General features: G+C 47.8%; 1 protein-coding gene across 5 annotated transcripts in view; it reads left to right on the top strand.

The window, feature by feature from the left end:
* The window catches only part of GRIK4 (glutamate ionotropic receptor kainate type subunit 4), a 208,863-nt gene that overhangs the window by 69,710 nt on the left and 123,079 nt on the right, over nucleotides 1-16,074 (top strand). For all 5 annotated transcript variants that reach the window (XR_012664078.1, XM_075116301.1, XM_075116302.1 and 2 more), the window contains exon 2: nucleotides 3,164-3,295. Coding sequence is in view for 4 of the 5 variants with exons in the window: in XM_075116301.1 (XP_074972402.1) it covers nucleotides 3,214-3,295 (82 nt within the window). In the remaining variant the exon portion in view is untranslated. The remainder of the gene's footprint in view (nucleotides 1-3,163; nucleotides 3,296-16,074) is intronic.

The following is a 16,074-nucleotide window of genomic DNA, read 5'->3' on the forward strand; positions in this document are numbered from 1 at the left end:
TGGCAACCCCCAAGGTGTATTTCTATTTCTGACAGCTGTTCCTTGGGTTTGTGCTCAAAAACCGAAGTACTAGGAAGCCGTTCTTATCAGTGGGTAACATGTTAGGTGAACGCAGCATCCCTCTGTGCTCCATGTTCTAGGTAATTACAACCCTGCTGCTCACATAGCAGAGCACAGTGGGTGCCCTGTATTTATTATTTAGCTTTGCTATTAACTCTAAGCTGGTGATGCAAAGGCAGCTGCTTCTCTGGGAGCCTCATAATTTGCGTCTTCTCCAAACCAGGCTGCAAACAGGACAGATGGCCTTGAGGTCTGTCCCTTGGAGCCAGAAGTCATGGGACCCTTTCCCAGACCTTGGATGTTCATAGTTTGCCTGGAGTTGTTACCCTCGCGCAGTTCGTCTTTGCAGAGTCTAAAATAAGAACCACCCATTTTGGCATGTGGATCCCATAGTGCTTTGGCAGAGAATGACTGGGATGTTAACTCCAGCATCCTCCGCAAATGGCAGGCAGGCATTTTCCTCCACTGCTTTCACTGGAAAAATGGGTTTTTTTAATCCGCCTTTCCTTGCCTTAGTCCAGAGTCACGGTTAGGCTGCTGCCCTGCTTCTCCCTCACAGTGGCTGCCTTTTAGATGCAGATACCAAGTGTTTGCTGCAGGTGGGATCGTTGTATTTATCTGCGCAGAGACATGATCTTAAAACTCCTTGCCAGATGATATTGGATGGATGTGGCCAATGTTATGGAGGAGAAGTGCACGCTGGTGGAGGAAGAGAGGGTAGTGGGAGTGTAGCCAAAAGCTGTCATCCCACTGCCTCTACCAGAGCCACAAGCTCAGCGCTGTGGCTGGGAAACCTGCGTTAGCACTGAAGGGCCTGCCCAGGGAAGGGGCGAGGAGGGGGAGCGGGCTGGGGGGTGCAGGCACGCTGCTGAAGTGTGGTGCAAAGTGCTGAAGGTTCCTGAAGGTTCCTGCTGGTTTCTGGTACGAACACCTTGTGATGAGTTGCTCTTCTGAGCAAAGAGGTAACGTGTCAGCAGCTGGCAGACTGCAGCAGGGCCATGGTGGGGAAACAGCAGGGACGAGCAATCGCCAGGTTTCTCAGTCGTGCCTCAAGATGCATTCGGAGCCTTTCTCTGCCTCTCCCTCTCTGATGTCTCCAGTAGCCTAGTCAAGATGTAGTTGTTAATTGCGACCGACTGGCAAGGGCTGCTCAGGATGTATTTTGCACTGAAAGCACTCCTAGGGTAGTGGTGCAAGAAGTGGGACCTAAAGGAGGAAAACAAGACTGTGAGTCCTGGGGAGTGGCTTTGGAGCCAATCCTGAGCACGATGCAGCTTCTCAGGGTGCAGACCTCAAGCTCCTCTTGAGGTGCCCCCTGCTCCTCCTCTGGCTCGGCAGGGAAGGTTTGAGAGGGGATGTGTGTGTGCCTGCGTGCGACTTCAGTGCTGCAAGCGCTGGTTCCGCAGCCTAGGCTGTAACACCTGTGTGAGTTAATTTGACGTGATCCTGCTGTTTCATCAATAACTTGGAAAGTTTTGAAATAACTGCTTCAAAGTGCTCAAATGATACGTTGCTCTACAGTCTGTCTCTGCTGCTGCCAGCGCATCTAAGTAACCAATTTACCATGCGCTTAACCTTTTAGGGCTTTTCCTCCCTAGGCATTACTCTGTAACTCGCACTTAGAGAGAGAAAAAAAAAAAGAGAAAATTGCCATTGCCCTTCTCGGAGGTGGCTAATGATTTCCAGGTGGTTTTTGGCAGCTTCTGCTTTTTAAAAATATGTTGAGCACTCAACTTCTGCATTGGGATGCTCTTCAAATGTCCAACTGACATTTGAGCATGGGGTCCCTCAATTTTCTCAATACTGAGAGAACTAGGACTCAGAAGGCAGGGCTGCTGGTGGGAGCTTCCCAAGAGAGATGTGATCCAGTAAGAGATCAAGCCCTGGTAGCGGAGGCGTGCAGGGCTTCCCTGATGAGTCCCTGTGCTGCCTCTGTTCCTATGGCCATGTGTCAATATTTCTTCTGCCTCCCTTTCCTGTCTGTAAAAAGGGGATAGTCCCTCTGGGGAGTGCTGAGATGAGATGGAGGAAGTCTAAATGTAATTTAAAAATAGATGAATTACAAAATTGCAAGTAAAAAGCTATGTCTTTCTCGAACAAAACCCCTGGTAACTTCAAAGGCAGACTAAAGACTTTGCCTGTGTCAGGACTTCAGTATTTGGCCCAAGAATTAGACAAATGGAGTAGCGTGAGAATGCTTGCCAGGAAATGGTAGAAGGGAGAGATAAGGTAACAGTGAAATACTCAAAGTCAGCATTTAAGGACATTGCTGCCTGTGGAGATAATATTATCAACTTGAGGGACAACCATTTCTCCTATAAAGTAAAATCTACCCTCTACGTAGCTGTTTAAAATGGTATTTGTTAAAAATTTGTTTAACTGCTGTGGGAGTCTGCTGTGGGACAGCCAGGTCCAATATCTGTACTAATGATAGGTTTGTGGATTCTCCACCTACTGCTCTTCATTTTGACATTGTCTCAACATTGAAAGCTAGACCTCTGTGTGTTGGGGTGGTGTTACCTTGTAAGAGGAGAAAAAAATGGTCCTGCTTTTGGTCTTGTCCTGAATCCTCTTGCACATGACATGGAGGGAAGGAGGTAGTGACTGTCATTGGGGCTAGAGCAGTACAAAGAGCTGGTTTCCAGTTTGGTGGCCAAAGTGACTCTCAGTCTTCAACTCCCACCCCTCAAATCGTGTTTTGGTATGAAAATGTTTTGTCCTATCCTAAAACCAGAAGTTGATACTATATTTTAATTTGCAGGCTGCTTTGAGTAAAAAAAAAAAAAAAAAAAGAGGGGAAAATAAAAAGAAAAATTAGAGATGTGACTCAATATTGATTTCCACTTGTTTTTGTGGAAATGCTAGAAATGCCAAGATGAAATATTTGGACTTTTCCTTGCGTTTCTTTTCCATTTTTTGTTAGAAGCTCTTTGCCCAGTTTGACTCCAATTCCTGAATAATTCATAGTCTGTAAATAGCTTCCTCCTTTGGTAAATAGACGCTTTGTCCCCAAGTACTTGGCAAGCTGGAAGCAGTGTCATCCTTCTGAGTCGCTGGTTCGAGAGCTGAGGTGCTCAGGGTGCCGTGTGTTCTCTCTCTGCAGAGTTATGTCATGCCCAGACCACCAAAGGGCTCCATGAGGATTTATAGAAGATGCCCCGTGTCTTGGCGCCTCTGGTGCTCCTTCTGCTGTGGCTAATGAAGATCGCTGCCAGCCCCCATTCCCTGAGGATTGGTGAGTGCAAAGCTTGCTCTGCCCTGCATTTAACAATCCTTCCGCTCATTATTTGGACCACTCGGCGTAGATGTGCTCAGAGAAGGGAAGCCAAGCCCTGCCTGCGGTGGCAGGGTCCTGGTGCTGGTGGGGCTGAGGCACTTGCTGACCTGCAGTGTCCCACCTGCATGTTGGAAATGTTCTCTCCTCATCTTGTAAATCAAATACAGTTTACACTGAGCGTACATATATTTGCATTGATTTTTATGGTGGCAATGTTACCTGATGGGAATCCTTCTCTGTATAAATTTGAAGTGAAAGCCACTCCTCAAAGAGGCACTGAGGAATGAAGCTTGCTCCACCTCCACGCCCTACCCCCCTTGAAGCTCTCCTAAGCTCCACACAAAAGGAAATAGTTTTTTTGCTCACAAATTTATTTGTCCCCACATTGATAAGCAAGGAGAGTTTGAGCCAAACTGAACCTACTTACATGGTACCACAAGAACATGAATAACCCCAAAATACTCCATCTGTAAGATTCCTATGCAATTGGCCTCCTTTAGGCTTTATTAAAAAGTGTTCATGAAGAGGTACCGTCGTCTTCGCTTCCTGCCTGTGAGGATTCATAGCATTGATGCTTTGCTCTGTTATTTAGAAAGGAAACTGCTTTTCCTAACTGCTCTCTCTGGAGATGCTAGCTGGTTTTATTAACTATTTGTTGCAGATAAGAAGCTAATCTATTCCTGTCGCCATTTGCAACTTTCACAGGTGACGCCTGAAGTAAAATTACTCCCTCTGCTAGTGGAGCGTGGAGCTGCTCAGAAGTACAGCAAGGGAGGGTCTGTGCTGGCAGGACTCTGGGAAGGGTGGCTGGGTGTTTTATATCCCCAGCATCTGTGATTCATGTGGAGCACTGATGCTGCATAGCCTCAGCTCTGCAGACTGCATTTCATGTTGATTGTCAGGTCCTCCACTTGAACCAGCAGGCGGGGATGGGGATAGGTGGTATGTTATCAGGGTGCTGAAAGCGAAGGATCCCGCATTATGCCTTGTGTCCCAGCCATCCCCTTTTGTGGGGGAAGCACTGTGGGTGCCTGGGAGTGTGAGGGGAAGGGGAGCTCCCCCAGCAGCACACTTAGCAGCACTGGGCTGCAAACTAGCCTGGGAACTGGAGTGGTTGTTCGCCTCCACAGTGCAACCCAGAAGGAAACGGGGAGGTGTTTGAGAGGCACGGGACTGTGCTTTTGTGTTCCTGGCTAAGGGCTGGAAATGAAAATCTGTGCTGCACTGCAATGGAGTGACTGCCAGGTGGGATTAGCTGCTGCTTCCATGTCTCAGCTTGGTGCATGCTTAGGGCCTCCCTAAATGAAGTTGGTGGTGGCTGCTGTGAGACCACGTCAGTGCTGACCCCTGATGGCAGGCAAGAAGCCGGGGTGTCTGTGTGTTCAGGGGACACACGAGCAACTGCGATGGTAGTAGAAAATCTGTCTCTCTCCATCTGTCCAAATAATAGTTTCGTCTTCTGTGCCTGGTATCTGCTGCTGGGTGAAGGAGATCTTGACACACTGCTGGGGCCTGAAGGTGTACCTGTAATAAAAATTGCTCGCACACTTGAACACAGGCGTGGTTCACACATCCCGGTCCCGCTGCCTCGTACAGGTACAAAACTGTATGCCTCTGCTTAGCAGAGATGCATGGTGGTGAATAGCTGAGCACTTGCTGGTTAGACATAAGCCTCTCCTCCTTGGCACTGTGTACCTACAGAGGCTGAGGGCTGCAGTGCTGTGGTTAGGCTGCTGTGCGGAGTTCCCCAGCAATGGTCTGCTGGTGCTTTGGTCTCCAACCCAGAGACCACTCCACCAGTGGTTTTGAACTCTGTGACACTGAGGTTTTGCTCTCTTGGACCCGTCTCTCCGGTTTTAAAATCTTCATGCATTTCAGAATTCTTTGCTTTTGCCTTTTCTATTTCCTGTCAAAATAATGGAGCTGCTCCAGACACAGTTGCTCTTAAAACTTAGACCACTGCTGCCTAGTCCAGGATGGAAATGCTGGATTTCCTTAGCCTGCACAGGGCAAGGCAGTGGAAATCTGTCTTTGGAATCGTCCTAGGATTGAAGAATTTGTATTAGGATGTTGCTGAGGCACTGTAGAAGTCAAGATTTCAAAGAAGGAGAAATGTTGTTGAGGGAGTAGGAAGGAACTTCGCCAATCCTTCTAAAAGGCATTGGAGGTCATGGCTTCTGTGCCAGATAGTGTTAAATGTAAGAGTGGCCAGAGACCCTGCAGTCAAAGCACAGGTGTCTCCAGTCACCTCTTGCCTCTTGAGAATGGGACACCAGCAGTCCTGACCTTGGACCTGGCTGATTATCACATGTGAGCCTAAAGCAAGAATTTAGTGAGGGAAGGGAAGCTCAGGTAGGTTTGTTAGTACATATCTGCTGCTTTTGCTTTGCTCATGGCCGCAGAGCTAACTTCTCTGATAACGATGTCTGAAGCAGATGGGCAAAGAGCTGAGGAGGGGTTTGGGGTTTTGGTTTTGTTTCTTCAAGACACAGTTTTATTTTGGCAATATATCCAGCAAATAGTTAATAAAAATAAAGTACAAAATAAAAGGAGAGAAAAAATATTACTAGCAGCCCTGAAATCATTCCCAAATGCATGCTTTTGGCAAGCAGGGAGGTATGGTATCTAGCAACATAAATCAATGCACTTCATAGAAAACGAAAACAGGCCAGCATGAACATTTAAATATTCAAGGAAAATGCAAGCTAACATTTAAAATAATTCTGAAAGCCATCTGGTAATGGACTGCTCAAATGCACAGTTATATGATTAGTAATGTGAGGTGAACATAAGAAGCCAGACAGGGCATTGCCTCACTGAGTTGCTAGAAAAGATTATTGCCTGCTGCGCTTGGCTTCCAGGGTAGAAGGAGGCACAGTGGTGCTGAGTCAGGGGCGCTTGGCTTTTAAACTAAGCGCTGACCTTCCCTGCTGCTGCTTTCTTGAGGTTTCGGGTGGATGTTGGCCCTGCTATTTCTCAATGGATTTTCTAGGCAGCAGATTGCTTAATCTTTGAGCACACAGTGACAGGAAGTTTTGCTAGCCTGGACAGGACCGACCAAGGAGTGTTGCATTGCAGTGAGATTTAGAGGCATCATCTATGCAAAAAAAAGAGCAGAATGTAGGCTACAGGGTGACCTTCCCTGTGATTTTGGCATACATAGGAACAATCTGTAGCCTATTGTATGCTCTATTTATCTGCTGGATACACAGCAAACCTTTTTTCCAGTCTTTTTCTTCAGCATCAAACTCTGTGTGTTCCCTTCTGATCCAATCCTGGACAACGTCTCCTAGTTCACATTGTCCTGGAGCCCTTTGTGGGGAAGAACACTGACCCACATGCTTATGCACATCAGTGTCTTTTAACTAAGATTGTCTTCTGTTTATCAGTCAGCTCACCTGGTCTGCCTTGGTGAGGTATTATCTCCCTAGACGCTCAAAAGTTGTTTCTGGCCAGTGATGCAGGAATGGACATGTTCTCGGAAATTTTCAAGGGCTCCAGGGGGTACGTAAGGAATGCCTTGAGACACCCTGTAGCCCTTGAAAGAGCCAATGTATGTCCTACCAAAATGTCCTGGGAGCAAAACCCAGTAGTTGGTACTTGCCCTTGCACATGCTGTCTTGCCTCCAACCACACCAAAAGCATGCATGACATCAGGTCCCCTCTGCCCACCCCAGTGGCAGGCAATGAGGATGGCTGGTGCAATGCGCTGTGGGCCAGTATCTCCCCTAGCTCTGGTTTCCAGCGGTATTTACTGGCTGTAGAAGTAATTCTGGTTTTGTTTTTTGTTTGTTGACTCACGTTCAATAAAGCGTCAGGAAATTTACTTGAGTTATTTACTTGGTCTTATAGAGCACACCGTCAGAGCCCTAAATGGGTATTCTCTTGCTAGATTCATTAGGTGTACTAACAGCTCATTTAAAATTCATATACAACCCAAAGTTATAGTTTATACGTGGCATTGCCCTAACTAGCAGTAGGCTCAGTAGCACTGACATACAGTCTACTGACAAACTCCTTGCGAGGCCTCCTTCAGCCCTGCAGCACTTCAAAGTGCTGTTTTCTGTAATTGCCTCTGTCTATCCAAATCGCCTCCCTCCCTCTACCTCCCGGCTTTACAAACCTCATACAAAAGCAAGATATGCAGCTCTAGCATTTAGGGTATTTTGTTCGGTGAAACCTAGTGTTCTTCTACCCCACGCCCAGCAAAAATGCATCCACCACTTGCTCAGCCGATAATTGAGGCAATCTGCACTGCTATCCCAGTGCTTGTGGTAGGGTTTCATCCACCAGAGAAGCAATGTGTGGTCAAAGACTCCATGAATCCAAACTGACAGTGGGGTGTCACTAGAAGTGCCAGCCTGGGTCATTTGTCCTTGCATCTCGGCATGTTTCCAGAAATCTGGAATACCTAAAGGGCTGTGAATGTTCTACATCTGCTCTGATCATGGAACTGTAACGTCAAGAAAATGTTCTTGGGATCCCCCAGAGCATGTGGAGTCGTGGGAAAGCACTGGCATTTCAGCTGTGCATGCTGAAGTAGGTGGGAAGAGGCAGACTGGAGACATCCTTCCAGCTTTTTCTGCATCACTACGATTGGATAGTGCCCCTCTATTTCCAACCTATCGCCCTGTCACAGACCTGTGTAGCAGAGCATCGTTTGTGCAGCCTTGCGTACCTGTGTAATTACCCTCCCGATGTGCTTATGATGCTAACCCGCTTGTGCAGGGAGGTAGAGGCCCCATCGCTGCATGGCGTGCTTCTGCCCTGTCCAATGCAGTTTGTACATTGGTGGGTCTGAGCTGGAGGGCTGCAACAAGGAAGAAGCACTGAGCATTAAAAATGTGCAAGGCAAAAATGAATTATAATGGTGATGAACAGAACTGTGGACCATTTAATTCAGCTTCCCCAACTCCCAGAGGATATACATAATTCTCCTAAAGGCACTGCAGAGAAGATCCCACAAGGCAGCATGTTATTTAACATTACCATTTTAAAGGATGATAGTGCCACCGATGATGAAGGTGCAGTCAGTCCCCTGGATGCCGTAAGGGAAAATTTTGATGTCGGCTCCCATGGGCAAGCGCAAATGCTTCCTTCCAGGGGTGCAGCCCAAGATGGGGAGAAACAGGACTGTGCCCTTTATAGCAGGTGGGGAGGGCTGTGGCTTTGTGGCAGGTTGGCTTGTGCCAGCTCCAGTGCCCCCGTATCCTGGTGGCACCTAGCTGACACGGCTTGAAACTCCACTCCTCTCGACTGCGCAGAGGCAGAGGAGCATGTTTAAACACAAACTCCTTTCCTTATGCAGTGCTGCTTTCTGGCATATCCAAGGCCTTTGCAGGTGATACCAATGCAACTGCAATCAACTGCCATCCACCAATTTGCTATTCCCCAGCAGAGAAACGGCCTTACTCTGGCTTTGAACTCAGCAAGGCTGCTGCAATCAGCTTAAAGCAGAGAAACAATCTGAGTCTCACATGGTGGTGCTGTTGCTGGAAAACCTTTTCACTTGTAATTACGATTAGTGTTTAAGAAAACAAAGCTTCTAGTAGGGGTTAGGTGACTCTCTCCGTGGCCAGCTGCCCCATGGCTGGTGGGAGCAGAGTCGTTAGGTACTGCCTGTGCAGGAGAGGGCACAGAAGGCAGCAGACTGGAGGGGAAGAACTGGGCTGGAAACAAAGCAGGTCGCCGAGACACGTGTGATTAGCTGGCTTCTCTGTGCGTGGACCTAACTGTTTTTAAAGGATTAAAAGTAATCCTTCTGCACTGGTCACCATTGCAAGCTGCAGGGCCCCAGTGCCCGAGGCTATACCCTCATGCCTGGAGGGCAGCAGAGCTCGTTGGACATAATATTTCAAGTCTGTTTGGACTGTGATAATACCAGCCTGGCTCGAGGAGTGGGGTGGGAGGAGGGTGTAGCTCCTCTGGGGTCAGATCAAGGGGTACCTTCTGGGCACAAGGGACGGTGGAGGAGTTCACTGTTTGCAAAATGTTTGCCGAGGTGCATCTGGAGAAATAAGGCATGAATGGAGGGCTGTCCCCATGCTGCAGTGACAGGAGCAGGTGTGGGCTGCAGCTAGGCTGACATTAAATGGGACTAGATGCTTTCCCTGTGTATGTTGCACTCCCAATCCCTAGGAGCCCAAGCTAGAGGCTTTCCCAGGGGTGCCCTGTGGCTCCCCTCAAATCCACACAGTAGTTGCCCATCTCCTGGAGACCTGCCCTGGGATGTGGCCCACCAGCACACCCAGCCCTCGGAGCTGGGAAGTACTACTTGGTGCCTGAGCTTCAGTTCCTTTCCCTGCTCAGTTCATGCCTCACTGGGCTCATTTGAGCACTTGTATGTAGGGTTTGGCCTACACTGATTTTATTGGACTTTAAAAAAAAAAAAGGCTTTCATGTTTTATTGAGGGCTTTCATGGAATCTGAGAGCCTAAAGAAATAGAGAACTGTGGAGTAGTAGTAGGATGGGAGGTATACACGTATTTGTTGATGCATGACTTCGTAAATGTCTTGGTCTGAAACACCATAAATCTTTCATTTTCCCCAATATTGAAAAGGCCCAGTTAAGTTCATTAAGGTGAAGTAGATTCATAGTTATTTGTCATTTGCTGCTGAAGAGTAGCAAGAAGTCGAGAAAACACAATATTAATTTGTTAACTATTTGCCCTTTTAATTTTGTTTTCGTTATTCTTCTAGGAGAGTGATGTTTTATTTATGTTTTCCGAGTTACGTGCATAAATCTTTATTTTTAAAAAGGTCACCAGTATAGATGCCAGGCCCTTTCAGCATTGCTTGTCCAGACTTGCCCTTTGATTCTTTGCAATTCTCCCCAGGTACTGCTGTGTTACAGTGCTAGGAAGCGCAGCTAACAGTGCCCCATCTCCCAGCCATACCTCCCCTGTCCTGAGTGGTCTTGTAAAGGCAACTCATCCATGGAGGCTACTTCCAGGATAAAAGACGATTTTTCTCCCAGGAAAAGGCAACTGAAGCTGTTCAAAAGGGGCTGTGCGCTGCTGGTGATTGCTGTGGTCTCGTATCTAACCTGTTCTTCTATGAAATAATCAGGTGAAAAGTGATTTTCTTGCATGCTTTTGGTGCCGGACGCTAGGGCAGAGCATTTAGGCTCCGTGCAGGTGTGCTGAGGTCGGTATCTGAGGAGAACGCGGGCGCTGGGTGGTCACTGTGTGCTTGCAGGGTTTTGCACACTGTTCCCACTGGCTCAAACACAAGTTTTCCTGGGGATGCACTGCACTGGGTGGCTTCTCTGCCTGCAGAGGCAGAAGGCTCATTAGCACCATCGAAGTGTGAGAGAAAACTGCGGGAGGAAAGCAAGCACTTCGAGTGAGGAGCCCTGGGAGAAAGCAAACGGGAACTGGGTTAGGCTGCAAGTGAGGACTTGAGCAGTACCTGAGGGCTGGAGAAGTCCTGCATCCCTGCTTTCTTGTGCTTTGACTTTAAACAGTGAGGAGCCTCTTTGGCATACTGACTGAAGAGCACATACCAAAGAGGGAGAGACTGATGGTTTCTTCCACCTCAGAGGTTTGTTTCTACATGAATCTCATGTGATCAGGGTTGAAGGCGTTTGCTTAAAATGAACTGAGCTTCATGCTCCAGGGAGCCTTCACGGAAGAAAGAGGGACTTGGTGCAAAGTGGGGTGACCTGCCCTGCCCATTGTGGCTCTGCAGGACAAAGGTGTCGTGGCATGTGCCAGGCAGCCCAGTGCCTGTGAGGCTGCCCCTCTCGCCTGCACCCTGGGGCAGGCAGTGCCCCTTGCCTCGCCTGGGAGGCTGGTGTGGGAGGGGGTGTCTGTCTGCAGGCTGCAGTTTTGCCACATAAAACATAATGAGCTCCTCGTCTACGGCTAAGGAATCCAGTACTGTAATAATATGAATAATAAATAATAAGCAGATGTATATCTTAAATCAATGCTACAGGGCATGGAGTGAAGGGAGGCATAGATTCAGCGAGACAGACCCCCTCTTTGTGTTTCGCACCTCTGTAGCAGAGTTATTTTTAGTGATCTGTTCCTGTTCATTAATATCTGAGAGGCAGACTACATTGTACATCCCAAGAGGCCTTAAGCTTTGTTTTGATTCATTATATATCCACATACATATTATAGGTATAGATCTCTCTGTGCAGAGCATCTGGCTGGGAAAGTCAGCTGGTAGTTACGGAAAAGAGCCATCTTGCTTAGGTGGCAAATCAGCATAGAGCTCTATTTTTTCATTTGCTTGTTTAATGAAAGTTATTTGCTCAACAGCCCGGGTAAAGCCGTAGTGCGCCTGGGCACAGCAGCCAGCTACTGCCCTGTGCTGTGCTGCTGCTTTGTACATCTGTAAGGTGACAGGGTTTGATGTAAGTGCTAATTCAGCAGGAAAAGGAAAATGTGCTTTAAGGAGAGGGGACGGGGAGAGGGGTTGGTCACTGAAAAGGTCATATCTCTCTCTTACAGGCACGGTCCTGTGCAATTGCAGGGGGAGTGACATGGATAGGTGCATGCGCAGAATTTTGCTTCAGAGGTCTGATTTTGGACTTTTCTCCTGAATGTGAAGATTCTCCCTGAACCAAGGATCTGGATTTGAGAGCCCTATAACCTGTTTTATATCTAAATACAGTAACTGCCCCTGGGCAGCAGATTGTGTATTTAGCCATTGAGCCATTTTTAACACAGATCTGTATGTTTCACAGAGTGAAAGCTAGTCATAGCAAGAGCTGCTCTGTCATTTCTTTCATTATTTTTTCAAATATATATATATGAATCAAAAAGTCAAGTACATGAATGAAAGGTGCTTGGTTCCCTGCCCAAACAGCTGCCAAAATTAATTCCAGCTCTGAGCCAAACTCAGCAAAGCTGGAATTTCTGCAGAAGGCTCCAGTGCGGCATGAGATAGGCTTGTACATTAGCCTGCATTACAGATTACTGCTGCCCAGACCCTCGCCCTTGGCTATCCGTGTGGGCAGTTGAAGAAGGATGGATTTCACACACACTGTGGTGAGCTTGACTTCACTGCAGCATAAGCCTGAATTAAATAGCCTTAGCCTTGCTGGAGTGAGTGCCATCATACTGCAAAGCAGTGCCCGCTTGATAGAAAGCAGCTGTCTTGGCAGCTCAGAGCACCTGGAAACTTAGTGCCAGCATCAGTAATACTTTGAACTTCAGATTTGTTCCTCCCCATGGACCAATTAACTTCCATCTAAAGAACCACCTGAATTGAGCAGGAGATTTTCTCGATGTGGACAGGAGCTGGGCTGAGTTAAAAAATCTGAATAAGTACATAGGAGAAGCAAGCCCTCTGTCCAGGCAGCGGCTGCTGGTGTGGGAGGGCAGGGACCAGTTATAAGGCTGGCTACTGAGGATGGGGCACCTGTGGACACATGGCTGAAGAGCATGGTTGCTTGCTCTTTGGGAGATGCATGTCTGTAGTGACTAGGACATGACTTTAAGGTCGTTTTCAGGAAGTGAGGTGGAGGATAGCCTTGCAGATTAAGGTAGTGGCCCAAGTTTCTAACGGTGAGTTGAAATAAAGCCGAAGTTGTTGCTTGTGAGCTGTTACAACCTTTCTGAGAAGGCAAGCTGGAGTATGGCAGATGGGAGGAGGAAGACAGCAAGGCAACTGCATCTTGCAGCAGTCTGTTGGAGCAGTGCTGAGATCTTCACGCTCTGAGCGTCAGGTACGGTTTCTTTCTGTTCAAAGCGATATGCCTTGTGCTCAGAGGTTTATTCCCCATTATCCTCCTGCGTAACTCTTGGCAAGTTCACTTGTCCTTGCTCTGTAGATGGGTGGACTTGCAAGCTCAGGAGCCAGCTCTCCTGGATGCAACGTGTACAGCGCTCAGCTCAGTGAGGTGTTAAAGCCCTCTTGCTAGCATTAGGCACTGCAGGGCTGTGGGTTGGGCAGTCTTCCCAGAAAAGGTGCTTTTGACCTGAAAGGGCACTTATCTCAAGCGCCCCTCTGCAGCTAATTGCTTGTGGCTCAGTTTAAGATAAACATACCCCTGTAAAGCTAAAAGCCCAGATTGTCTTGGCTTGGATTCAGAAGCTCTAGCTCTTGATACCCAGGTGTTTTCAACCTATAGCATTTGAAAAAGCCCCAACCCCAGGCGTAGAGAGCAGCCTGCTGACAAAGCAGGTGAGACAGATCCTGGCTCCCTGTGTGCTGGGTCTTATGCAGGGCTCCAGCCTCTGCGAGGGGTAAGTCCTGCCCTTCCCTGCAAAGCCTTGCTCCCAGATCTGTGCTCCTCTTGCTCCTCCTATCCCTCACAAAGACCTCACTATGATGAGATTGAAGCTACTGGCTGAGATTGCTGAAAAAATGCTGAGGAAAAAAGGAAGGATGGAAGAATTGAAAGAATTACTTTTGTTTTTCTGTAGGATATCTGCTATGAAAAGTACAGAGCTGTAGGCTGTGCCGATGGGCAGGAGAAGCAGTGTGCGTGTGGGAGAGAAGAGGGCAACACCCAGGGCACAATCCATACCTAAAATAGCTGACAGCAGGCAGGACAAGTGGGTGCCCTCAGCCTGTGTGGTGTGTGTTGCTGGGAAAGCCATCCAAAAGGATGACATCATGTTAGGGTAGCATTGTTCCCCAGAGCCCTCCTTTGGGATGTCATTTCTGGAGGGAAGATGAGTGCAGGACACCTGAGAAGCAGAAAGTCAAGATCCTCGCTGGAGGAGAGCTCCTGAAATGGGGAAGACCTGGGAGATGCATGGAGATGGGTGCTCATAACCATGGCCTGTTATGCCCGAGAGTGGTAACCTGGAGCATTAGCAGGGCATGGACCTCAGGGCTCTTGGGAGTGACAGAGATCGCGGGGGAGGGGGGGGGGCGTGCAGACCTGGTGCTTGTAGGGCTGGGGGGAATAAGGGAGGCAGTACGTGAGTAAGCAAGCAGGGTAAAGGCTGCAAGATTTTAGCTCGGTGGCTCATAAATAAAAGCGAAATGCGCAGCTCAGTGGGCAGAGAAGCAAAGAAAGTAGATGCTCATGTGTCAGCACAGAGGTGGACTTGAGCATGGAGTTAGAGGGGAGCAACAGGAGGGGTGTGCAGTGGAAGGGCAGCTTAGCCCGGCGTTTGCCAGCTCTGATTAGACCACTGCCAAATGAGGACTGTGAATATGAGAAGGCTGCAGGGAGGAATGGCTCATTTTCCCAAAGACACCGCTAATGAATTCCTCTTGCACCTCCAGACACTGTAGGGGTTTGGAGAGACTAAATGGAACTTTATGTGAAAATGATGGCTGAATGTCAATTCTGCTGTCGAAGCCAATTTGGGAGCCAGAAAGTGCTAAAAGAATTAAGATTGTTAAATGGAAATAAGTCTACTTGGTTGAGATGAAATAGGGTTTAAATGAGTGAAATTATCTGTGGATTACCCTTGTTAGAGTACTGCTTTATTTAATAAACTGAGTTTTAATCTGCTGCAGGGATTCCTGAAGGAAAAGCTTAGCCTATGGGGGTACGTGCATGTGGTGAAGGGGAAGGACTGGCTGTGCCATCATCCTCCAGAATGGAGCCACATGAGTAAATGGGAGGTAATAGTTTGCCCATGAGTGCTTTGTACTTTCATGAGGATATTGTTTGCTGCTTGGTAAGGGGTTTGATCTTTGTTCAAGCTTCTTGGGTAGTTCTTCTGTTCTGCAGGCAGAATAGGAGGCCACTTCTGCTTAGGTGATACATGTTCTGGATACCATGTGTCCCTGGGGAGCATTTCTAGCGCAGGACCATGCAGCACTTCATGCTTCCAGGGGTAAATATAGTCAGACATCTCCCTGAGCACTGGAAAGGAGTGCTGCAAGGGAACGAACTCTTGCTGTATTTAGGAGGGAAAGAGAGTGTGCTGGAAATCCTGAGGGCTACAATTTCATTGCAAAGAGAGAGTCTAGTAATTATTAATGGGCACTGATTATCTGCTTCCGTAAGAGCAGATCTGTTGCAGAAGAGCAACCAGCTAATCCTAGCTAACCTTAGCTGGCCACCTGACTTAATGCAGATGTCACCTGTCATCTTGCATGTGTTTCTGATCCATCTCTCTTTAGTGATAGTCATGAAGGCATAACTGCTCCAGATGCTTCTAAAATTGTCTCTGGAGGGAAGGACCAGATCTTAGTGCTGAGCAGTCATCTTTCACCAGTGTAGGACTCTGCTCTTGGCTGCTGGAGCTGGTACCTGAACCCAGCAGTTCATGGCATGCAGGAGGGGCACATGGCTTAGAGGAGAGGTTCTGAATGTGAGGTACAGACGGTTAATGCACAAGGAGGGATGAGGCTTGATTTTCCTCTTAGTCGAGTAACTGAGATTTCAGAATGTCTTATGTTCTTGGAAACTATACTTGGAAAACTCAAGAATTTTCAAGCTGTTTTCAGACAGTTTTGAGAGAGGAAGCAACTCCCAAGTCATTGGTGGGTTAGGGGTCTCAGAAGGTATGTGGGAGATCTGGGATCAAACTCCAGCCCCTGTAGGAGTTTGTGGGTAACTCCTGTCTGGGTTATGCTCCTATCTGTTCAAAGGAGACTGACTTCTGTAAATATTACATCTTTGGTAGCCTGTATTCTTGTGGTTGTCAGGAGAACTTATAAAACTAGCTAGCAGGCAGAGCTGAGCCATTGGCTGCCAGAGCCTTCCCGTCTTATATTTTTGCTTCTTTTCCTGGGACTGTCCTGGCAACCTGGTCTCTATAAATGCTGGAAGTTCTTGTACCTCGTGCTGCTAAAATTGTGTTCAGGGAGGAAGC

This window comes from Phalacrocorax aristotelis, chromosome 22, assembly GCF_949628215.1.
Source record: "Phalacrocorax aristotelis chromosome 22, bGulAri2.1, whole genome shotgun sequence".
Taxonomy (NCBI): domain Eukaryota; kingdom Metazoa; phylum Chordata; class Aves; order Suliformes; family Phalacrocoracidae; genus Phalacrocorax; species Phalacrocorax aristotelis.